General features: G+C 29.1%; 2 protein-coding genes across 2 annotated transcripts; both read right to left on the bottom strand.

Annotated features, from left to right (window-relative positions):
• Positions 1-6,014: 6,014 nt before the first annotated feature.
• LOC136980737 (probable inactive protein kinase DDB_G0270444) lies at positions 6,015-8,030 on the bottom strand. Its single transcript, XM_067276937.1, has 2 exons — positions 7,964-8,030; positions 6,015-7,893 (listed from the first exon to the last, which is right to left on the bottom strand). The coding sequence occupies exon 2, from the start codon at positions 7,534-7,536 to the stop codon at positions 6,052-6,054; it is 1,485 nt and encodes a 494-aa protein (XP_067133038.1). The 5' UTR covers positions 7,537-7,893; positions 7,964-8,030; the 3' UTR covers positions 6,015-6,051.
• A 559-nt stretch (positions 8,031-8,589) lies between these two features.
• On the bottom strand, positions 8,590-25,435 carry LOC136980718 (protein tyrosine phosphatase domain-containing protein 1-like). Its single transcript, XM_067276915.1, has 15 exons — positions 25,345-25,435; positions 15,397-15,490; positions 13,367-13,513; positions 13,050-13,130; positions 12,863-12,978; positions 12,761-12,782; positions 12,600-12,678; positions 12,414-12,529; positions 12,223-12,312; positions 12,043-12,142; positions 11,266-11,946; positions 11,082-11,183; positions 10,925-11,008; positions 10,510-10,841; positions 8,590-9,262 (listed from the first exon to the last, which is right to left on the bottom strand). The coding sequence occupies exons 2-15, from the start codon at positions 15,480-15,482 to the stop codon at positions 9,199-9,201; spliced, it is 2,100 nt and encodes a 699-aa protein (XP_067133016.1). The 5' UTR covers positions 15,483-15,490; positions 25,345-25,435; the 3' UTR covers positions 8,590-9,198.
• Positions 25,436-26,897: the final 1,462 nt, after the last annotated feature.

The following is a 26,897-nucleotide window of genomic DNA, read 5'->3' on the forward strand; positions in this document are numbered from 1 at the left end:
AAAGATGGCAATTGCCGAAGTTGCCCCCATACCAGGGGCAACCTCGGCAACAGTAATGGGGCAAGATAGGCAGGTACAGTACATAAATTTGTGTTATTAACAATGTATAAGTTGGAATTCACTATTAAAACGAAGAAATACAAGTCTAAAAACCTATTTAATATTACAACAACGAAATACAAGTTCAAAAGCGTATATAAGTAAAGAAAATGTAAACAAAAATTAATTACAAAAAAATCAAACAAATAATAAATGAAAACATCCCAGTGCAAGTTAAAAGCAATATAAATGAATTAGTGAACACAAACAAACAGTAGAAATGAAATATGATTAACAGCGAATTGTTTATGCCCTACACATATCGCAAATAAATTGAACCAACTGATTTTTCACATCTGTACAGCCACATGGGCCTACAGTTCACACTTGCAGCACATAATACACTTTTCCTGAGTAGTTCTATTGATATATTGTTCATTGCAATACTGTATATGGAATAAGTATTTTCATCGTCATTTTCCGGTTCTTTAGGACTTTTCTGTCCCTTTCCTTTAGTGAACTTCGAATCCGATTTCTCCAAATCTATTGCCCTTCTGCAAGTTCCTGATTTTTTAACTTTAGCCTTGGCTTCTAGTGTGGCTTTGTATGGGGATCCAGTTATTTCTTCTGCTTGTTGTTGTTTGCGGCCAAATCAAACCATAGCAAAACACGATTAGGAACAAGATTGGAAATATTGCCGAAGATGCCCCAAAAGTCATGATTTAGAAACATTAAGTGGAACCCTGAGAATAGAGTACCCAGCCATGATTCGTCCACGTGAATAAGTTAATGTTTTATCCTTCTAACAGGAAAAATAATTTTCGTTATTATGGAATTATAACAGAACATGCCAATTCTATATAAATGGAAGCAAAATATTACAAGAAATTGAATGAAACAGACAACTTATTTGATATTTAAACTACGCTTGTCGGAGAACAACACAGACACCAAACTCAACAAGCCGTCATTAAAACTCACCTGTAACCTCTAAAGAGAGTCTCCTTTTATTTTGTTTCAAAGAAAATTTAATTGACGAGCTTGCCCCTTATGTCGAAGTTGCTCCGTCCTCCCCTATATATGAAGTGCCCGTGACAATACATTCACGAGCACTATGTCTACCCGAAACTATTACAAATGAACTTTGTAATATACAGGTCAAACCTATCAATAAACTTTTTGGAATATACAACAGCTGTCATTTAAACATACAACAGAACTTGAAATAGCTTTATTTTAACATCATCAATAAAAAAACCATTTACAAAATACAAAGAATTCACAATGGTTAAATAACACAAAAGGTTACATAATTGTAGCGAACAAAAAAAACCGTTACAAATAAAATTTGTAATACACAAATCAAACTCAACAATCACTAAACATTTTAAATTATACATCCTTCTTAATAAAGCCATATTTTTGGCAACATCAAAATTCGAGAAATTAACAATAAATAAGAAACACAAACAGTTACATAACAATATTCTTTATGTATGATCAAATAGACCCTAGAAGGTCTAACAACTCTTCTTGGCATTAATATCCTCGGTTCATTCTCCACACTGTCTTAATATATTTCTCCATGTTTTGTGCCTTCTATCATTCTTTACCATAAAAGGCCTCCTATTATCACTGTTATCAATTTTATTTGTCACTGGTCCCAATATATATTTCACAACTTCAAACAAGGGGGGTGTTTTATCCTTTATTACATTTATTATTGTCGTTATCTGCAGTGCTATTGCAAACTCACGCAAATCCCAAATACCCCATCCACCATTTTCTGTTCGATTTCTCATCGTTTTTCTTCCAATATCTTTGTATTATTTGCAATATTTTCTTATAAAGTTCATGTCGTTTGCATGTCCTATATATTTTATTTTTTCTTCTGTTGCAGTAAATATATTGGTTCAATCAACGGTTCCTCCATTACCTTATTTGTAAGCACACTTAGATATACTACGAACAGTATCGTGGATGTCGCACAACTTTGTCGTACCCCTCCTTCACATTTTATACCTTCGGATAATTCACCTTTAATATATATTTTTGTTTCCTCATTATTATACAATTTCTTTATTAACTCTATTTCGTTATAATTTAATCCATATTGCTGTAATATCTTATATATTTGTATTCACAGTACCAAATGCCTTACTTACATCTATAGATAACACAGAAGTGGGTACTTTACGTAACTTATTTATCTCTGTTATCTGGTCTAATAACATTATATTTTGTTGTGTCATTTTTTCCCAAGTTATTTCACCATTTTTTGTATCCACAAGAACCTTCTCTATTTCATCTTTAAACTTCTTATTTTCTAATATTTCTATACTAATTCTGATAATACTCTCCTGTTTCCTTTGTTCCTCAATTTCCAAGACTAAAGTAAGTACTTTATTATCTGACAATCTTTCTCCTCTATGCATTAAATTACTTTTATCCACATATTTTAATCTTCCCATGTCTTGACTCGCATAAATTCTATCCAATCGTACAAAAATATTTTGTCTATCCCAAGTATACCCTGGGTCTTGAGGATACATAGTCCTATAAGCATCTATTAATTCACCATTTTCTATTATTTCTTTTAATATCTTTCTTGAACTATCGCTCATTATCTTATTACTTTTATCTTGCTGGCTCAAAACCGTATTAAAATCTCCCAAAACTATTATTTGCCTTCCTGTATCTATCATTTTTCCAACCTTTGTTAGCAGTGTTTTCCTATCTTTTGCCTCCTGTGGAGAATAAATATTTATAATTCTATAGCCTTTATTATTTATTTTAAAATCTATCATTATAATTCTACCTATGGTATACAAAATGGCGGCTCGTCTCTAATTCCAACAAACAGAAAAAGGGAAACAGTAGGGATACAAGTTTTAACCTAACCTAACCTATTCTAATAAATTACCACAATTATTACCAACCAAATTATTAGAATAGGTTAGGTTAGGTTAGAACGTGCATCCCCACTGTTTCCTTTCTTCTGTTTGCTGGAATTAGAGACGATCCGCCATTTTGTATATCACAGGTAAATCTAACCATAAAGTTTTGACTTTTAATACTATTTTTACACATTAAAACAACACCTGTACACTGCCGAATATTTTTCCTATGGTTCTTCTACCAACATTTTCTTTCTCCATCTCGCCTTGTCTATTCTTCCCATCAAACTGGCTAACTATTTCTATCACTTTTCCTGTCTCTGCACTGTACTGTTTTTCATCTATTTATTCACTCATTTTTTTCTACTACCTTTTCCATTTCCTCATTCCCCTCCTCGTGTTCTTCGCCCATAAACTGCCACCTTTCACATTAACCCTTATGCACTTTCTCACATTTTTCACACTTTAAACAATCTTTAATTAAATGTTCCAAGTTTCCACATTTAAAACATTTTTTACTTTTACAATTTTTTGCTACGTGTCTTGGTTTATCAGACTTTCTACATGTTGGCTCTATTTCTACATAATCTACTAGCACCCGTCTATTCCATATTTTCAAGTAACTTGGCACTTGCCTCTCTAGCCTCATAAGCACTCTCCATGTCCCAGTCCTTATTGTTGGATAATTCTTTAACAAGTGTGATTTCACTGTAATTACTTTTCCAAATTTACTAAAAAATACATTTATCATTTTTTCATTCATTTCGCGTGGCTAAGCCATACCCAGAGCCATATCCTCAGTTTCTTCTTGCATTGTTTCTTCTCCGAAACATTTCACCATCAATTCCTGTATATTCCCAGGAATCCGTGTCTCTCGATCGTTCATCCAACAATCCATTTTGGGGACTTTTTCAAGTCCCCAACGAATAGGAGAGTCAGCCAATACACGAAACGCTAAAAATAATACTAACCACAACAGGGTCAGCAGTTGCCACTAAAAAGCACCACACCAAAAGGAACAGGAACTGCCGAGAAACACCAGGTAGCAACAGCAACTGGAACTGGAACTGGAACAATAAAAAATGTAAGAACTATCGTTGACAGACAGAAAGATGAACGACGAAAACGCCTAGCCCCCCTAGCTCGATTGAAGGGAAACCTGAGCACGTCTTTCCTTTTCCATACCCAGAAGGTTCGAATACAGTTAAGCGGGTCTTCCTGCCTCTAAGGTTTCTGTATAAGGTCTCGTCTTTCATCTACCACGGAAAGGCATTTTCTCGGTAGCTAATTTACCCATTTGATTACGAGTTTTCGAGTTTCTGGACAACACCGAAAGGCGTACAGTACATCAGTGGCGTAGCGTAGTGGGGGCGGCAGGGGCGGAACTTTAAGGGAGCGGCAAAATTTCACAATAAATAATGATAATACCTAAATAAGGGGGCGGCGAAATTTTCCTCCGCCCCGGGCGGCTGACACCCACGCTACTCCACCGGTGTACATTGACACAACAATTTTACGTAATAATATTCACAAAAATATCGTACACGTAATTTATTATGGATCGCCGATAAACCCATGCACAAAATCTTGATAATTAGTCTGTAATTCGAAGTGGTTCACTGGAACCAAGTTCCAGTGAAATACAATACTATTACAGAAGTTTTCACAATAAAAAAAACTAATTTATATCTTTAGATAACAGATGGCAGCACAAATTAATTTTTAAAACTTTTATTCATTTCCTTTTATAGAAAACGGCTGATCCAAATTATACCTTACAATTAGAATGGTTGGAATTAAAATAAAAATTACACATTTTGCTGTGAAAAAACTTGTTTAAATTTAATTAAGTAATGAAATTTTCCATTTAAAACTGTATTTATTAAATCAAAATTAAATAATCACTAATTTTTTGATTTAACTGCTAAAATATACTCGCAAATTTATGAGGTCCTGCAAGCCCTAGGCCAGGGATGGCGAACCTTTTTAAGTCGGCCTGCCATATTGTAAGCATACTTAACTTTAAAGATGTTAATGCGCGCCAAAGTCTTAGACTTCGAATAATGATATTTAAAGAAATTAAACGAATAGCCCTTTCAATTCGAATAAATGTAAAAAATCTGATTGAAAAAAGGATGATCGGATGATAAACAGAAAGGATGATTGAAAAAGACAGAAATCATATGATACGTCACGTGCCAGATGATTTCTCTTACGTGCCACAGGTTCGCCACCCCTGCACTAGGCCATAGGCGTTGTCTTTTTTTTTTGTTTTTTTTTTTATTTATGGACACCTTCGATATATAGGGATATTGTATGTAAATTTAGTTTTGCACTCATCACAAGTTTGAGCATATGCTGGGGAGGGGATTCCCCGTGGGAAATGATGTAAATTCTGCAACAAGTAAAAAGTGAAAGTAAAGAAAGTGATGGGTGCAAAACCAAATTTATATACAATTTCTAAGATGTTACGATTACAAATCTTATCATCGATCAATCGCATTTATTCGTCGTGATCATTCCTCTCCAAAGTTATTCTTATCTTGTGTCAGAAAATAGACGATTTTATTTTATATGATTTATTTCTTCTTTTCTGTATCGATTTTCGATTTTCGTTCGCTGTATTACGAAGAAGTTAAATGGCTTTAAGTATCCTATTAAAATCAGAATTAAGCAATTCAGATTAAAAGAATTACAACTATACAATATCTGTAAAATTGTCCAGTTAGGCCATAGATTGAATGGTGTGAATGTCTTATTATTATACAGTATGTACTATTTGATCTATGAGATAATAACTGTAATACAGCTGAAGACATTTTGGTTTAAAAACCAGGCCATGTTTACTTAAACAAGTGAAAAGACTTATTCCGCACGCTGTTTAAATTATATATTTGAAAAAAACTGTTTACTGTTACGGCAGTTGATCGATCGTTAGTTTCGATCGATCATTACCGGCAGTTTACAGTCTTATCATTAAATTTCCAATTCTTTTTGCCTTTAAAATTTTTTATTAGGTTAACGTTTATTAAGTTTTCCGAAAAAAGAACCGTATTAAACATTATCTGTTTACATTTATAATATATTAAATTAATATTAAAACTCGTTTCTTTATTTACAATATATTACAACTGTCGTGTCTTCTACAACTTCCAGAACAGGAGTGAATGCTAATATGACTTTCGGAGCCGGAATCGAGCATATAATATTTCCTTGTGGAATCTCTGCTATGTAATTTTACCGATATTCGTTGACGTTTATTATTATTTTCTACATTCTTGAATTCTTCAAAGTACACTTTATCCACGTATTTTTGTTTATACTCGTGAATACCGGTTCCGTACTTGACGTCGATCGAGTGGTCGCTATCGTTGATCTTTTGTTTAGACACGTTTACGCGAACAGAAGCACACGATTTATTGATATTCACGTCTACGCTAGATGTACTTCTGTGTATTGGTTTACGAATTAAAGGTTTTTTAATATGTTCTTTAGTAGGATAATTTCTTTTAACCGCGATAACCAAAGGTTTTTGTATCTTCTTTTCTTTAATCGGTTCTTCTTGTTTTAAGTGTAGTTTATCAAATTCAGTTTCCATGACTATGTCCATCATGTATTTATCAGAAATGTCGTTTTTTAATATTTCTTTTCTATATCTAGCCATAAGCATATCTTTTTTATCCACATATTTTTCGTAATCGTCAAGATTTATATCCAGAATTTCTTCTTCGTCTAAAATAATATCTTTTATCCTTTCTTTTAATTCGTCTTCCCCTTCTGGCATGATTTTTTCTTTTACAGCTTCGTCGATCTTCTCTTTTAATCCTATTTGTTTCGTAATATCTTTCGATGTTACTTTGGATCCTATTCCAATTTTCTCTTTTATTCCAGCTTTTTTATTTTTATCCCTTCTTCTTTCTTTTCTTTTCGTATCTTGGGGTAATTGAAGAAGTTCTTCCGAAGAGGCTTTATCTCCTATTTTATATTTTAGAATGGGTTTCTTTTCGCCGGGCTTAAACAGAGCTCTTTCGTATTCCACTTGGTTCGATGTTCTCAATGCGCATTGTTTGCCTAGAACTCTAGATAGATCGGGAAGATGTGTAACTTTCATAGTAGGATCTCCTCTTTTCGCATATATATCCTTCCTATTATAATCGGGTGTTCCTAAGCTCTCCAAAAATCTATTCTGCAACTTAATTTTCGGTTTACAGCACGTGCACTCGCCGTCAATTATCTTAGGTACGTTGGCTAAATCGGCTATCATTCGTTTCTTCTTCTGTTGTTTAAGTTTCTTTTTTACCTTTTTTCTCTTTTCTATATTTTCTAAAAATAACATCGCTTCCTTCAAGTTTTCTTCCGACGAAAGTTGTTCGCCATTTAAAAAACGAACGTAATCTCTCAAACTCTTGTACAGTTTACCAGCGGGAGATCTCTTGTCCGTTTTCGAGAACTGTTCCAGATCTTGTAAGATATCTTCTAGATTAAGCTTTGGTGGAGGTGGAGGTTGATGAATTTGAGTATTGACGTTAACAAAAGTTTCTTTAGGTGTTTCTTCTTCTTCTATAACATGAAAGAAAGGAGGACCGATAGGGAGACCCATTGGAGGATTGTATCCGGGCAAAACTATACGGCGGATAAAAGTGGGGCAATCTAAACGGTTGTTGTCTGACTTTAACCGCCTTTGATTCTTTTTTCCCTTTTTTACTTTTCTTCTTCGTTTTCTTCTTACTTTTCTTTCCCACTTCTCCGAAATTATCCGAATGTTCGTAAGTCATTCGATATTCATTTGATCTAGATAAATCGCTATCGTCATTTATTTCCTTTAAAGGAATTTTCCATTTAACAGCTGGAGTTGAAACATCCGAAATCGAAGAAAACTTTTCTAAGTGTTCCATACTAGGTGTGTAATTTGTCGATATTCTGCTAAAATTGATATTATTCTGCTTTTCCCCTATATCTACATTAAAAGAAATCGCATTATAAATGTATAAATGTTAACGTATAAATTTTACTTTATATATTTATACCTTTCGGCGGTAAAATATTTCTTTCGAGTGAACTGTTTTCATTTTCAGAAGAATAGTCGACCGGTTCGGAAGATGTTTCGGGCGAGCGAGAGTTATCGGACGATTCGGATTCGTCATCGTCCGAATCGGTAGAAGCCGAAGAATGTTCTGAGCATTTATTCGTATCTTCCGAACTAGCCATTAACTACAAAACTATATGAGCTTTTACTATCAATACGTTTAGATAATTGAATTATTTTATGGCCGGATGCAGTAATATCAGATAAAGAGCTTCTGATATATTGCATTGAGCGCATAAAATGGAGGAAAATAATGGTTAATGACAAAATAAAACTTAAACAATAATGCAATTTTGTTCATTTATTATTGCCTATTTGGCATTTGAAAGTCGAAAATGCTTAAATCTTAATTTAAACTGTTCTAAAACGAAATAAAAATTGATTACAATTAATTAAAGAACTAATAGAAATAATACAATTTTAATCAATTAGTTTAGACTCGAATTAAATAATATAAATAAATAAATTTTATTATAACAAAATCACTGAAATTTTTTAATCATTTAATATTATTGTTTAAAATTATTTAAATTACAACATTTTACATATTTCAAAAGTGCCGATTAATAAACAAAGCGTATTAATTAAATGGATTATTATTATTATTATTATTATTTAAAGTCCATAACCATTAAATTGGCACTCTTAAATTTAATACAACTCAGCAGTCGATGAGTTTTATTATATAAAAAACATATAAATGGAAGTGTATAATATTGCTAGTACAGTATATACTGTAAACATAGTATATAATGCGTGAAGAACATACAATATGTACAGTACAGATGTGCTTTCCTTGAACTCAATCCAACTGATAAATTTGTGGAAAACTCTTACTATAAGAGGCACTGATAAATTTCTTTATACTGGAAGAACAAACATTCTCTTATAGATATATTATTTTGTTACGTCTTTACGACTTTATAATAACGTTTAATGGACGAAATATTCGAGTAATGATGACATTTGTATCTATATAAAATATTACATACCGCTTCAATAAAATTTAACATATCTAATTACGAATATTTACAGTCGAATGTTTCGTTATTTATGACGATTTTTTAAATCTATACTTAATGAGTTTCCAATAATGGAAATTTATATATACATTATCGTACAGAATGGATGAGCATACACGGTTTGTCACATACACTTGGGTTTATATTGTTTTATTTATGAGCATTTTTTCTTGAATCCAAAATTAAAGAAGCTTTTAAGTTCTTGAACTTCTGGTTTGCTGTAAAATACAGTAAAATAATAAAAAAAAATTGTTAGGAAATTTATTTTCATATTTATACATTCATTTATTACAAGAATATTCCAAAAATCATTCAACGGAGAAGACATTTAAATTATATTCAAATTATATGATTTAATTTTTGGTATTTTATTCTATTTTTTCCATTTATTATCATTCTTTTTTTATCGGTTTTTTTTAAATTTATTCAAATTAGAATAAATTTATTTCGTTTCTTTAAATATATTTGTTGGAAGTATAAAGGCACGCATGAACTTTTTTTTTTAATAAAGTTAACACGCTTATTTTGGCACGCAAATCAAAAAGGTTCGCCACCCTTGATTTAAACAATAATTTTTAAAATGTAAAATGTTTATTTATTATACAAATAACATTTTATTTAATTTTTTAACACATCGCTAAACAAATATGCTCATTTATTTGTCACCTTAGGTTTAAATAAAGTACAAATTATTAATCATCTTTTTCGTTTATATTAACTTAAATCATTCGTATGAAGTATTAATACTTATTGATCGAAATATTGTTATAATATTTTGAAAAACTTGCATCAAGAAGTGGAAGATGAGTCAAAATACTTTGGTTTGATAAGGCAACAGGAGGGCGATTTAACTAAGAGAGTAACTCTAGGGAGGACTATTTTAAATGGAAAACTAGTCTCTATTTAGGTGTTAGATACTGGAAGAAGACCGAAAAATTCCACACGACCGGCTGGTGAATGGGCGCAAACCCACGACCAACTACCAATGGTTTTATCCACTAGACCACTAATGGGCGAGTCGAAATAGATTTGAGTGAAGATGGAGATAAAGAACTGGAACAATATAGTATTAAAAACTCAAAATATAAAAACCTGACAAGTTTATATCTAATACGGGCATCGTGTTCGTGCATAAAATCTAGAAATCTCCGATTATATTAAATATAAATTTACTACTCTTAAGATTAAAGAAGATATTGCTAAAATTACAAACTTTCCGATATAAGTTATGTAAATTTATATAATTTAACGTTAGCTTTATGTTGCCGATAATATCGTTAAAAAACGATATTGTTTAAGACTTATATGGATATGACAATGGTTTAACGACAAATTGGAATAATTTAAATCAAAAGATTTTCTTAACCCGAGTAAAAATAGAACATATCGATTTAGCGATTTTGAACATAAGATGACACTTAAGTTTTTATTAAATAGTTTAATTTATTATCGTGTTTTTTCATACCTAACATTGGATTTTCCAATAGCTTGAGCCATAAGATTGATACCCATATATGATTTTCTTCGTCGTGATCGGCCTCCATACTCTTCTTCTTCTAAAGGAAGTCCACACGATAATTTATAAATTCCACGCACAAAATGCATGACTAAAGTCGTCGTTCCTTCCCTCATTTTAGACCATTTAGCGCCTACTGGATGTAAAACACCGTGAATTGCGAGACATTGATGAGTTAAAGAAGCTACAAGACGACGTAACAGATCGTCACAAGGCTCTAAAGAATTGGGTAAGAGTCGTGCGACAAAACGTATTAAATATTCGATAGTGAAGCGTGTGTCCTAAAATTAAATGAAAAATTACCGATTAAAATATATATATAATCATTTTAAAATAGTTAAAGTTTTTGGAAGAAAATTCGTACCTTGTCGAGTCTGGCCAAAGCGTCAACGGGTTTTTCCGATTTTAAAACTATATAAGTTAAATCCTGCTTGTTTAAAATCGGTGTCTGAAATCAATAATTAGCAATTTTAGAGAATAAACAATACGAGTTTAAACAACTATAATTTTGAATCAATTACCTTTAAGTGATCCAGCCAGCTCCATAAAATTCCTGTTAGCAAAATGGGATCCGATTCTTTAGCCAGACGTTCCCAAGCAGATCCTCGATTGTTCAAATCTTTCTGTAAATTGATTATAACTAATCGATTAATCAATACTCGTTTACATATCAATAACAACTATGATAATTTCGTAATAACTCGCCTGATATTGCTTTAAATGACTTTGGAATTCTGGACCAAGTAAACAATGGCTAGCAATCAATGCTTTAACAATATCGGTGGAATCTAGGTTACTATTCTTATTTTCTTCCCCCGCTGCCGCTAAAGATCTTAATTCCAACTCTTGATAACATGGATTCTGCGAAAGATCTTCAGTTGTTGGTTCTTCCATGAGCATGGAATCGATGCCATCGTCGCTAGCTTCTGTATCGAAATCTTCACTGTTTATACTACTGCTTTGTGTAAAATGTCCGACATCTTCGGGATTGGAACTACTTCCCGAAAGACTACTCGATCCTCTACCGTCACCGGGTACAAATTCTTCGTAGTTAAAGAATGTTTCTTCTTGATCACATCTTGTTTCGCATCTCCTAAGCTGATATAAAGCACCCTTTCCCGTTATTTTTGACATGTCACCTCTGCAATGGCCACAGTTTCCTTGTCTACCGTTTTCTTCTTCTTTCTTCTTTTCTGGAGTATCGGCATCTAATTGTAAAGTGAGCTGAGAAGGTGGTCTCCAATTACTATCTTCTGGAGATGAAGCGGATAGGAAGAAATTACAAAAACTGTTCGCATTTTCGATATCGTAATTCAAGTTTTCACCATTTGGAGATGGCTGACAGTTTGCTAGTACTAATAATCTTTCACAAATTATATACACCAGCTGAAATGTTGAAATTGTTTAATTTTATTATATATATAAAAACACACTTTTAAAAATTCTATCATATCGTATATAAAAGTTTGAAGAAATAAATACTTTTGGAATAAACTTTAAATGCCGAGCTTCGAGACCATGGATGAGGTGCCTTTGACGATTTAAGTATTGATTCAAGTTAAATCCGAACGCTTTTGGTATACTGTTATAAAAATTCAAATGAAATTTATCTTATAAACTATAACAAATTGATAAAATTTCAATAAATAACACGATACTAACACATTTGAAAATACAACGAAGAGAGGAATAACGCATTGGGCAAATCTTTGTACACTTTGAATTTGATTTCTTGTCTGAATTGCTTGCGGTCTGCAATTTAAATTATAAATAGAAATAAACCGTCTTTTTAATCACAAGGAGAATTACTACAAGTTAAATTGATTAGTTTGTTATAAAACTTGTGTTTAAACCTTTTAACTCTGACGTAACGAATGGCATCATTGGGTTTACATCTCAACGAGTAAACAAGGTAACAGGCTATGAGAACTCCTGTACGTCCTAAACCAGCGTGACAATGTACAGCAACCTATTTGAAACAATTAATATTATGAAATCTGTTGAATATCGAAGTAATGATGTCGATGGAAAGATCTTACTTTTCCTTCCGAGAGTGCAAATGCCATTACTTTGACCATATCTAACAGGGTTTCTTCGGATACCGTGCCGTAATCTTTCCTAAAAACGTGATAAAAATACATCTTAAAAAGTCAAAAATATCAATACTAAAATTTAAATTAAAAAAAAACTGATTACTTACCACCTAAAATTGTAAAAGAAGACTGTAATGCGAAGGAAAACAGTTGAGTATTGTAAACCACAATGATTCGAGTAAGATTTTTAATAATAGTAGTGTACTTACTGTCGTTATCCATAAAAAGTTGAGGATCGTAGGAGAATCCCGAAGATTCTAAATTATTGCCACAAGTAGAATGTTCTCCAGGCATTTGCAGATTTATGATTGATTTTATATTTTGTCTGCATAATTAAGTATCAAAAATTAATAACGGAAATTTTGATTTGTAGTGTTTATAAACTGATATACTTACTCTTGAAACTGTTGAATAACGTTGTACTTTTCAATAACTTCGGTGCTGGGTCTAGCCATAGCTAATATATCGTCTGTAACCCTAAAATTCGATATTTAATGCAAAAAAATTCAGCTGTGTTGTACTAAAAGTACACGGACTCGCGGTACAAAAATATCATTCTAATATTGAAACAAGACACGATTGTTTAAACGCATCACTTATGAAAATCGATTTTACGATTTATAAAAGGAAAGCACTCAGTTTAATGCGCTAAAGTCTAAACTAATTATATTAAAAGATTAAAATGAACAGTTTTTAAATAAAAAATAGTTTACCAATGAGAATAAATTCCATTTATTGTCATGTCTTCGTGACTCCAGTTCTTAGGACTTTCATATTTGCATTTCTTTCCACCGCAGAAGACGGAACATTGAAATTCACTAGGTGCATTCTGACGGAATTTTTCCGATAATTTGCTATATCTTGAAATAAATAACCGTATAAAGTTATTTAAATATATTATTCTTCTTCCTATTAATAATTTCGTTACATTTTTTTTAAATTCATAATTTGTAATTTTTATATTTTATTGTCAATTTAATACTTAGTTTACTAATTTGAACCTATATAACATGTCACTAACCTCCGCCCAAACTCTAGGGACTTGTGTCTCCCAAAAGATTTTTGCACCATTGTGTCGGGACTTCTAATAAACCATCGGTGTTTTAATAATGTAGATGTTTTTATGTTCTATTCATTTTTTTTATGTGCAATGTTATACAAAAATCATATTGATCTGTCTTATATATATTTGTAATATTTTGCACGTAAAAAATCCTTACCGGATTTGTAGCGTGCGGGACATGTACTGCGTGAGCTCATACAATTCCTACATAATTGTTTTAGTTGTTAATATAAAACAAGACGTGGTATTATTTTAAAACTAATTATTGATGTTATAAATTTAATTAATTAAAATTTGTGTAATTAGTTAGTTTTTTTTAATTAATTTTTATTTGCTTTACGCTAAGAAATGGACGTACAGATACATACTTTGCATATCTTGTTTTATAAAACTAATAAGTATTTATATATTATTCAATTTATGTCATTAGTTCCTATAGAATTTTTAAGAATGATTTCAAGGGTAATCAATATTATATATCAGTACAAACACTGTTAAATTTATATATGAATAGTACATACAGAAGACAACATAAACGGGTAATACGTTTAAGTAAGCCAATATCTAAATAAAATATTTTTCTGGGAAAGTCGCAAATTTTAGCGAAATAATGTCACTTAAATCAAATTCAAGGAAATTTATAATATTATATCAATATTATAACATTAATATTTATTGAATTATATATTTAACATCACTAAATATGTCAGTATCGTGTAATTAGGAATGAGATAAATTTAGTCGAGTTTATTATTTAATATACATCAATCAAATGCAATAGAAATTTGCAAAATCCGAATGAAATTTGACAGAAAGTATTCAAGTTTGATATCGATTATCAAATAGGAAATTTGCCATAAATATACTTCACATTATATTTTAATGATTCCGCGCAGTACTTCTAACGATAAGTCATATAAAAAAGTGTAATTACACAAGCACCGATAAAATTACAGATAAAAATCTTTATTTTTCTTAATTTTATACACTAAAATAATGTACTTTCAATGTAGTAACTATCTATTGGCAGTAGCTTAATCGGAGAGGGGATTAAGAGACCCGGACTCCCTTACTCCTCCTCCTCCTCCTCCTCTTAGTGCTTACAGGGGGAATGAACAAAGAAAGTATCACCTCATTCCACTCTGTAAGCACTAAGAGAGCAAAACTAATTGGTCATACGTATCAAATTATTTTGGCAAGGAGCCATTCTTCAATCACGAAGCATTTTGCTCACTTTCAAGTATCGTTAGTGTATTGATCGGGTATATAAAAAATTTAAAGGTCTACCGCAAGTATCGAAACAATATAAAATTTATAAACATTAACGAGCAAACATTGATATTTACCCATATTCGGTTTAAGAAAGAAAGTAAAAAAAAAAAGATATATAGACGACAGTTATCGATAAGGGATTAAGATCGATCTAGATAATACTGCTTTATATCTATATTTATAGTATTTAACTGTATTACCGGTTATAAAAGTTTTTACGATCAATAATATCTTATTTTACGATACTATAAATACATGATATAACTTTACATTCATAATTTAAATGAAAATATACGTGCGCGATTGCATTGTATATCATAGAATTCATTAGGCAAAGGCTTACTAGATTTTCTCTTATAATATAGGCAAACAGCAAACCATTTAATAATAAGATTTAAATGCACTTACCTGGCGGGTGGTGATTGTCCATATGTTACCGAATGACGTCCTACTGTCGTTACGGGAGGTAATGCTGTCTCTAACTCAGATGACATGGTTCATCCTAAAACATTGACATAATTAATATAACATAATAGCTTATTAGAAGTCCCCAGTTCGTTATTGTTCTGGGGTGTTCATTTTCAAACATAGAATCGAAAGAATGACGTTATTACTCGATATAAAAATCTTTTAAAACTATTTCTTGTACTATTTAAAATATTTTAAAACAGAATTTTGATGAAGACAGTTATGTAGCAACAACACAGTTTTGAAAGTTGGCTTGACATTTCGGTCGACTACGCCCAGGTAGAACAGGTAGAAATAGCATATTTAATTTCTAGCATCATTTTACGCATATAAAATCTATCTTGGCACCTCTCCATTTTGTGATAAGTACTCGTATCAGTAGTAGAAACCATTATTTAAAAATTCAAAAATAATCTCAATACCGTTAAAACGATCTTTAAAAATCGTCCGATATCGAATACGACTTAATTCGCATCTGTTATCTCCACATCATTTATAGACCCATGATGAATATAATGACAGCGGAATTCATTGAATATTAATAAGTATAGAATTAATGAGATACGGCTAATGGATATCAATACAGTTTTTTTTTATTTGTTATATAGGCCTACATCTCTATGAACCCATTGCATGACAGATCGAATTTATACCAAGATTTATGCCCTTCACATTAGAAATATTTATAGACTTAGTTGAAATGAGGTCAATATAGTGAAATAAAAGTATAATTCTTCTTAAAGTATGCCTCTCAGATCATTGTGGGAAATGTATGTAAATACATTTTCCACACTTTAATCGTTACGAATTATAATTTATATCGATAAAATAGTTAAAAATACGATATTGATAATGAATAAATAAGAAAAATTGTAAGATGAAATGCCAATTTATCGATTTTTAAGTACATAAAAGAGGTTTCTGTTATAACGTTTAGACTATATTTATTGCCCTTATTAAACAATTTTTCAACAAATATAGTTTATGATTTGTTAAACGAAAAGCTGTTATTTAAATATTATCGAGATTTACATCAGTACGGATTGAATTTTAATGTTTATATCATTAAGAGATCGTGTAGTAGTACTTCATTGAATTTAAAGTAGTTAATGTAATTTTAATGGGAAGTGTAGATGATAAAATAACTGATAGACCCGATAGAACACAGTAACCTGAAATTGGAAAAACTGCATTTAGAATACATTAATTATGTATATTTTTAATTCAAATAAATATATAAATTATAAATCATCTTTATAAATTAATATACGTGTATATAAAATTATACATTATTTTTTTTTCTTCTTTTCTACAGGAATATAAAACTTAAAAAAATCATTATTATTGAAGCTATTTAATATCGATTATCATTAAAAATAATTATATAATTAGCATAATTTACGTAATAAGCTTTTAGAAAAGTTAAAATTCTTTCGTTAATTTAAATTATAATAAAAATAACACTATATTTGTATACTTGGCGTGCGAATATAAGTCTATACTCGAATAGCATTTTAAAATAAATAATTGTTTTAAAAACTCCATAAAATATTACGTGCGTAAAGCTGTCTTCTATATATTATTTTATAGGTATTATTTTTCATGTGTGTTGTTAACCTTGTATCAAATAAAAGTCTTACAAGGTTAAAGAGAGTGAAAGGCAACTAATGAATTCGAAACACGAACTGGTATACTTATAATGATTGTTATGAAAAACAATTCTAATTCTTATCATTTATTAAAATATGAAACACGCATTACTTATCAATTTTCACTTGGTTCGAAAAAGTGGAAATAAATCCTCCATTTTGTAATTAAAATGGAGGATTTATTTCCATTTTAATTACAAAATGGAAAGATAATTTCTTCTTTTATTAGTAATCAAACATACAGAGTCATATTTTGCGTTAGTATTGTCAATATTATATTCTGGGATATCATTAATAAACTGTTATCAATTCGTGATTAAATTATAAATGAAATAATGCATGCAAACAATCTATTAGTATATATGACAAAAATTCGAGCGCTTAAACGTTAAAATTAATGTGGGAATTGTGTCTTACATTTTTCAATTTTTCTGTTTTATATATTTTAAACACATCTCCCCAGTATTATGTGGAAGAGTAATGTTTAATGTTCTAATTTTTATTATTATGTTATATTCCTTTGTATGCTATAAACAGACGTGTAATTGGGACTTTCTCTAGGTCGATTTAGTAGATAAATAAATACATATAAATCCTACAGATACTTAAAGATTCAAAATAAATAATATTATACGGTTTTAAACATAAGTACACAGATAAATTAAAAAGTAAGTAAAAGTTATACGAGTGTCGACACGAAAAATACGAGGGTGGAACCATGTAACTTGGAAGGAGAGAAACAAAGATATGGTTAAAGAGAATGCTCTAACCGGTCACTGTGAGACAAGGCTCAACTCCATCTTTTACTCGGTACGAGTGGACACATATTCAAATACAGACGATTTCTCACCCGCAATCGGAAAATGTTGGAGTGCAAAAGAGAACATCGAGTTTCTCAACATCAAGAGTTCAACATCGAGCTCCAACCCTATTCGCCAAACGTGGCACCCAATGCTCAAAGGAACTCATTTTTTGTCAGTAGAATATATAAAAGCAAAAACGACGGACATCCTCGACAGCCTTTTAGGAAATGATCTGAAGAATTACTTTGAAAGTTGGCTGAATTGCGTGCAGCTGTATGTCAACTCAGAAGGGAAGTATTTTCAAGGAGTTTGTTCTTCACTTGGTTAAATAAAAAGAGAGATACAGGCACAGTCGTTTTTTTTTTCCTGTGTCAGATCTTGTATATTTAAAAAATGAAATATTAACATATATAGTGGGAAAAATAGATTTCTCGTGAGAGTATAGAACTAATAATATAAACGGTTTTCTGCCTCTAAAAGGCATGACGAAATAAGCAATATTTTAAATTACAGTATATTGTTATATTAGAAATCAATCTAGTTATTCGTTGCTTCAGATTAATCAACTGTAAGTTAAATAGTATTGTTCCCACAGATATCAGTAAGTCGCCTTATTGCGGTCTAAACGAACTCATAATGTATAATTAAAAAAAAGGCCCTTTTAGTGTCGAAAGGACGGAAAGAGCAATGCTAAACTTATTAATTCTAATGAAATGAGTATATGTATCATATAAAATACAGCATTAGTGACAAAAAAAAAATCACACGTAAATTCTACTAGAAACTCAACGTCACAATTTCTCTCATAATTATTCCACGTATATTATTGTATGATTTGTCTATATAATTATTATATTAAGTATATTAACGTGATTCGAATTATTAGTTTACGTTCAATTTACATTTGCTTTAATTTAAATTAATTATAACTAATTGAAAACATAATTTGATAACAAGTTTTGGATTTATTTATAGAATTGCATTTAAGGATAATTCGTGACTACATGTAAAATGTGTTACTCATCACATTTTACGTGTACTGTCGTATGAACTTTACCACAGAAATAACGATTAGTGTTACCTATGGTTCCAAAATGGCGGCTCGATTCCAGCAAATAGAAGAAAGGAAACAGAGTCGAGCCGCCATTTTGGAACCATAGGTAACATCAACCCAATAAACTAATAGTAAATAGTAACTATAAAGGTATATAGTAATACGAACAATGTAAATTAGAGTCAAATATGTATTCAAATTTAAATATTTTTACCGCATTTATTGATTTTTTAAATTTATATTTGTCACCTGTATAATGTTTAACCCGTAAAGTCACGAAAAAAAAAAAAAATTAATTCTTCCTCTTATCTTCTTCAAGACAATATACTACTTTACAATAACAATGTGCCTATTTATTTTCTATTATTCAATTGAAAATAACTCGATCACGGAAGAAAGATCGATATATAAGCTAGAAGTGTAAGCGTGCTTTCGGCACATCAATCTTTTATGACAAAGTCTTAAACAAACTTCTGGGAGCTATAAATTGTTTCGTTTTTAAAGAATTACGTGAACCTTTTACGACTTATCAACAATAAACTATTGATATAAACATTTATAACGGAGATTAGTAGAATTAAAAGAATTGCAACAAATTTAGGCTACAAAACCGCCACAATTGAAGGCCCGGTCAAAAGTCACAGACAACATAATGGCAAAAAAAGATACTAAAGTAAATGCAATTAACAAATTCACATACAATAAGCATATAGGAGGAAAGATGAATGAATTGAGCGCTTATAAAAGAGCACCCAACATCAATATATTACTAAGGAACGATAAAGACGGCGGCAAAAATTCAGGTGTGTTGATGTAATTAGTCGCAGTTGCCGAGAAAGAGGTGATAGATTCTATCGAATAAATCAAAGATTATCGAAGGATATCATTAACAGCTCATATAATTTCGATTTAATCAGTAAATGGGATTAACGAATGATTTAACCGAATCAACTAAACCGTTAAATATAATAACATTAGTTAAATTAATGTTTATTTAAGTTTTATATATTTATAGCTTTAAATATCGTTTTATTACTCCGTTCATTTCCTTTTTCTTTCTTTAATAAAATCCAATTTTAAATGTAAATAAATTATATGACATACAATAAATCAAATGTATTATCGAACAAGTTTTTTAAGCCATTGTTTTGTCACTCTGAAACTACAGTTTATATCACGAATAAATCGCTGTATTTTTTTAAAATAAAAGTTATAACAAAATATTTTATTTATTTATTTTCCTATATAACAACTTCAGAATTAAAAACAAATACAAAACACAATTTATTTTTCATATTTAAACCCTATTTTTATGTTCTATGCTATGATATTTTATTTCAATGTTAGGCCTATATTATTCTTTTAATAATATAAGCTATTCTTCTTCGATAGAATATCGGATATTTATCGATTTGTATACGAATGCTTTCGTGCTGTAGAGAGATACGTGTGTAACCATAATGTTGTTGCATGTTTAAGAGCGCGCATTAGTTTATAATCACTACATTTTAATCATATAAATTCCATTATATCTTTTCTCTAAATTTGTAATATTATTATTATAAATCTAATTATTACCATCACGTGAAAATTTCTTCGAATATTCTCGCTCATCAACTAATACTTAACTCTTGACAGTGATTTCTAGAATTTTAAATAAACTTCCTTCCTAGAATTAGCATTAGAAAATCTAATATACATTTAAAATAAATTTGTTTTTTTTTAATTTTTTGCTTATCAAAAACATAAATTTAGGAAACATCAAACGGTATAGATGTATTGTGTTTGATAATGGAAACGTGCAATATCTTAGAAACAATAGAGGAAGAAAACCTGCGTGACTGAATAAATTAAGTTTCTTGGAAATTTTCAAAAATTTAATTTTGTTCAAAATTAACATACAAATCTTCTTTTCTTTTATAGACTCCAAGAATATCATTTTTTTTTTTTTTTTCCACACAGAATAATAAATTTTTACATATGTATGCGCATAATAATGAGACGATATGTACGTATGTCTATGCTCGTAATGACGTAGAAACATGCATATATACATTGGAATTGTATTAAAGTACATCGTATGTACGGTTCGAATTCTAAAATTACCCCAAAACACAATTACTCTGCATTCTAAATCGAGATATGTTAATATGTTTTTGTATCCTTATTATTGTATTTCAGATACTTAAATGGATATTTTTTTTAAAATAAATGTTGTTAATAAGTTAAATTATTTCTTTATTTTGAGAAAATTTCTTACATTATTTTAGAGAAAACGTGAAAAGTTTTCGTCAATATCCGTGAAATCGTCTCGACGAAACCTGTCTTTTCCTTAAGTGTTTGACTTCTATTAAGCATTTTGCTGAATTGATTTAATACTTTCATTCATCAAACACCTGATACGAACTGTTGATTAATGATAATTTTATTGGATTGATCATTTTTCACTTCGAATCGATTGATCTCTGTATAATAATGTATGTGCTTTGTTTATTTTTCTTATATAACTTATCATACGATTTTCTTTTAATAATAAATATTGTTTCTACATTAAGAATACGTGCTTCTTTTAATCTGAAATGCTGATTAAGTGAATAAAAATCTATTAAATACTCATAAATATTTGCCTGATGAGGAGAATATGCCAACATTATAATGGACAAGATATGATAAATGCTCTATAGAATCCTGAAGGAATCTATACAACTTAATAAATAAACATCATTTTTAATTACAGCAATATATACCTATAGCAGTTAACTTTTTACATAAAAAAGATATTAAAAATTAAAATAATAGTATTATCGGACTAAATAATACGAAATAATCGTGTAATTAGAGCTGCGAATTATAATTATGCTATGTAACTATTTAGAAATAAAAAAAAAAAAAGTTTATATTTTAAGACAATTATTGCTAAAATACAAAAGAAGAAAGCAATATACAATCAAACCTCTAAACGACGGCCACTAAAAAGTGGACGTTGTTAGGAGGTGGCCGTTATTGACGGCTCGATTGTATCCTTATCGTGTTATTTCAGAATTACGATACTTCGGGTTAAAATGTATAGTTTACATCTTAGTTTTCTATGAAAAAACTGGTGTATATTTCAGTATCTTCTAATGGAATTAGGAATTTTACATAATGTCTAAGGGTTTTTTTTTTCCATAGCCATCTTAGGTTATTATGGCTTACAATAAGAGCAGCCGGATTGTGAGAGATGGTGCTCAACGTATCTGGAACAGACAGTCCATAAAAAGCTCATAAAGATTACACATCTTGATTCGATACAGGGTCTACACCTCAATCGTCTCGGCCAATTGCACCTTCTACACCAAATCTCTGTTTACAGCGAGTCAAAGTGCAACTAAAAGTACTATAAATGAAAACAATTATTCAGTTCGATTTTTCGGTATTGTATTAATTACACAGTACTCGTTTTCGTTATAAAATACATTAAATTTTAGATACATTAGATAATTTTTTTAATCTAATAACATACATTTACTACTTAAACAGAAACCAATATTATCGCATAATTTTGTTACATTCTACTTTGATAATTTCTAAAACCAGTAGCTACACTATCATTAAAAACTTAATAAGTTACGCTGGAATGAGCACAGATAATAAAATTTGATATTAGGTAATGTTTTAATTAGATTCAAGTTACTTTCTCCTATAGACTATATATTCCTTGTTAATGTATTAATATTTTATAAATTACCGGGATTAAGCCGCTTCTCGGGCAACAAAAACGTTATATAGAAACTTAAACGAGGTAGTTTGGTACAAATAACTATTCAAATACAAATTTTTATTTATATTAGTTAACAAAAATATGTATTATTTCAGTATTTTTGCATCAAATTTAAATAATAAGTTCCCTTATTGTATTTAATCAATACAACAGCGTATAACAAGCGCATATTACTGTCTCTCAAATCATTCTGTTAAAGTAATTTTAGATCAAGATATTACATTATTAAATAAAGAATTAATAATATATATATATATTACATTTAAAACAATATTTTATGTACAGTACATTATTTATTTATATATTTAATATTCAATGATAATAATTTAGTCATTGAAGCGGATACGTACTGTACGTATGCCTGTATACTTTATGTATTAACACATTAATTAATTTAAAAAATTGTAAAATATGTTCTACTTATATTGTAATTAGAAATATATATATATATATATATAGTATATATATTAAAAAATTAATATAAAAAAATCACGAAAAGATTAGAAGCATTATGATGATTATATTCTATCCATCTCATCATCCAACTTTGTTAATTATATATTTGGCAGAGGCTCCCGTATCGTAATTATAATAGGGACAAAAATGGTTTAAATTAATAAATGGTTAATGAAGTTTTAGCAAAACAATTAATTATTGATTACGTCTATAAAATATTTAATTTGTAAGTTTGAAAACGAATTAAATAGTCTGGATGGTTAATATTGCGAATCGTGTATCATGCCTAATGACATCTGTATTAGTAATAGATGTTTTTTCCCTCCTTATATTTCATTTATTTATTCTAATTTATTATATATATAATATATAGATTTATATTCGAAAAAAAACACAAATATAAATCTATACATTTCGAGGCCCGTTTAAATAAAATGTGTTGTAATCTGCTTATTGATTTACGCTTTGTTGTTCATTTTCTTACGCTTTTTCCATACAAATCGTTTTTTTTTTTCTCTATAATTTCATAATTTATTAATTTAACACTTAAAATCGTTATATTCTTATCTTAAATAATTAATGCCAAAGTTATAAAACAGGCTTATAAAACACGCATAAAATAACCTATAAAATAATTTAGTTTTATACGTAATGGTTGAACAGTAATTTATATAAAAATTATTTAAAATATGCTTATATTTTTATATTAAAATATAACCTACTTTTACTATTTTATAATTAATTTCCTTTTATATATATATATATATATTGATATTTTCCTATAAAACTGTTATCAAGTACGAACGAATTCGTAGAATTTTCACATTTCATTCTTTGTTGTGGGTTTAATTAACACGATTAAAGTTTGTATTACTATATATAGATGTACAGCTATTAAAATAAGAATGACGAACGAACTATTTATTACAATACAGTAGTATAAAGCTGATAGCTATAATTTACGTTATAAAACGTGCGATTATACGATATAATGGTGCAGTTACTATATACGTGGATATATTTGTTAAAACTCTAGACAATTTATAATGATTTATATTATAATTCTGCTTAATAGTAAATGTTTTCATGCTTAATTTTCGGAATAAAGTTAATAATTTGATCTTATTATACGGAATTAATTAAAAATTGTAAAAGTTAATAAGAATCGTATAAGAGAAATGAAAGATACACAATGGTGAGAAATACATCGATAGAACCGAACTCATTTAATATGAACGGACTAATTGCATTTTAGTAGGCCTACTATTACTTAAATGTTAAATGTGTACATATATTTATCGATCTGTACGTTCATTACAAAGATATTTAATAAAGAACTTATATAAAACAAAGAAGAAATTACCCTTAATACTGTTTAACACTTATACGGATTGACTTTTATATGAATAAAAGATGTTTTAACACGTGGAAATAATTGATTATTTGCAGTTAACGATTTATTAAAACGTATTTACAGTAGATATTTTTTTTTCTTTTATAACGATTAGTTAATTTAGTAATTCTATATTAAACTCAATACCGCTATTGTTACCATAGTTACTTACATCGATAATTCAAATTACATTTCATTTCCCTTACAAACGTTTTAAGTATTTATTTAAAGAAAATTGTAAAAATGATTATTTTAGGCATCAAATTAGGCCGTTACACTCGCAAAAAGATATACATTGATTACTTTCTTATGCATCATAATAATCAGCATTAGTTGCCTTAGCAACAAAAACACCCGTAAATGATCTCTAAAAATCTATACCCATTCACAATATTTGATAATTAATATTTGACAATAACAAATTAATTTAAATTGTCTGTACGTGTGTCTGATTGTAACGAACTTACTGAAAAAATAACTAAGATTAGGATCCTATTTTAAAGCCACGACTCACGAAATATTGTTCCTTTATGATGAAACAAATGTAATAATTCTAATAATTTTCATATATATCTTAGTTCATTAGAATTTGTATATAAATATTATAAAGAGAACTTAAAAAGAACCTACTTTTGTCTTTACTACAGACAATTTTAATGCTTATAACATGCAAAAATAATTATTTCATTTGAAAAAATTTATCATTGTAAAATTAACTTTTAAATTCGATTAATTAATAGATGTTTAATATGTAAAAACGTTTAAAAATTTACCTCTAATGTGGTACGTCAAAATGTCCAGACAAAATCAGAAAGGTGCACCCCATGTGCCAAAGCAGTAATGGTGCAGGTTATATTAGTTACCATGGTGACAGTTGTACCCTTACACACAGCACCAATGACATTATGAGAAAAACCACTGCTTATTATTATTATTATTATTATTTCTTTTTTTTTACTATTTTTATTATAACAATAAGGAAGTGAGTAAAATATTATTTACGTTATTTATTACTTTTAATAAATTCTTTAATATATTAAACTTTTTAAACAGTGTTTGTACCGATAAAAATTCATTTCAGACATTTATTATTCCTATATACATAAGAATAAATGAGTTTTTTAATATTTTTTTTAAGTTGTAAAACTTAATTGAATTTTTAAAATTAGTATTATAAATACTTAATTAGTTAATACGTAGTAATTTAATGTATGCAAATTAAAAAAAAAAATAGTAATAATTAAAAATCATGCTGCCATCTTGTGTTAATAAAAGAAAATATAAAGTTAAAAATGTGTTATTGTTTTACAATACTCGACGTGTTCTAACATACAAAAGGCCATAGTCATAAATAACTTTGTTTTATGACTATTATTATTATTTTTTTTAATACATAACTTATCGTTTTTCTGCTATTTTACAATAATTATTTATATAAAAATGTTTGAAATAAAATGTCGTAACAGATGGCGCAGTTTTAAACGTTGTTGCCGGGAAAGTTAAGCAACTCGCTGCTGGAATTTTTTTTTTTAAATATAAAATCTTCTATGTATATAGTAAAACATTTTAAAAAATGCTAAAACATATCAAATATATTAATATTGAATTATAATTTTTCTCTTTTTAGCTCATTTCAATCTTTAAACAATTGAAATAAATCATTTTTGAGATAATCGGGTTATATTAACATGTATTTAATATAAATTATATAAATTCGCTCTATAAGTTATATTTAAAACAAATATTTGATAAGTTTTCAGTGATTTCCGGTAAGATTTAAGATAAAGATCTGTCATTTTATATTCATAACTTTCTTTCAGGTCTTTCATCGAGTCTTATAAGCTATTATATCTCTATATGCAAGAAAAATATCTTTCGTGATTTAAATATTATTCTGGAAAAAGAACAATGCTAAACTTTATTTAATTAATTTTATATTAATTATAGTTATTATATACAGGGTACAATGAAACTCCGTGCCAATAGATTAGACAGAAGTTACAAGAACTGCTCGAAGTATGTGGACGTTTGTTTCTTGTAAAAACAATTGAAGTTCTATACTCGTGTTAAAACAAGTTCAGTATTAAAAATACAAAAGAAAACAGATTCAATGTTTAAGATAAAGCTTCAGTTCGTACGTGCTTATACACAGAAATGGAAATCAAATAGCGGTATCCTTCTTTATAGAGGGTTTCATATTTAATTTCTATGTACTGTCTTCGTGCGTGACTCTCTTTATAATTAATTATACTCTTTAAAAGCATTTATATAATATGGTTTTTTTAATTTTTAATAAATAGTTTTTTATATCATAACAATGATTCCT

This window comes from Centruroides vittatus, unplaced genomic scaffold (genome assembly GCF_030686945.1).
Source record: "Centruroides vittatus isolate TY-2023 unplaced genomic scaffold, ASM3068694v2 contig_1159, whole genome shotgun sequence".
NCBI classification, from domain to species: Eukaryota; Metazoa; Arthropoda; class Arachnida; order Scorpiones; family Buthidae; genus Centruroides; species Centruroides vittatus.

Bases quoted from the DNA above. Each gene is read 5' to 3' on its own strand.
- LOC136980737 (XM_067276937.1), bottom strand. From the start codon at position 7,536: ATGGGTCTCCCTATCGGTCCTCCTTTCTTTCATGTTATAGAAGAAGAA.
- LOC136980718 (XM_067276915.1), bottom strand. From the start codon at position 15,482: ATGTCATCTGAGTTAGAGACAGCATTACCTCCCGTAACGACAGTAGGA. The intron at 12,783-12,862 runs GTAAGTACACTA...TTCGCATTACAG, and splicing joins ACTTTTTATGGATAACGACA to TCTTCTTTTACAATTTTAGG. The intron at 12,679-12,760 runs GTAAGTAATCAG...TCACGTTTTTAG, and splicing joins TTCTTTTACAATTTTAGGTG to GAAAGATTACGGCACGGTAT.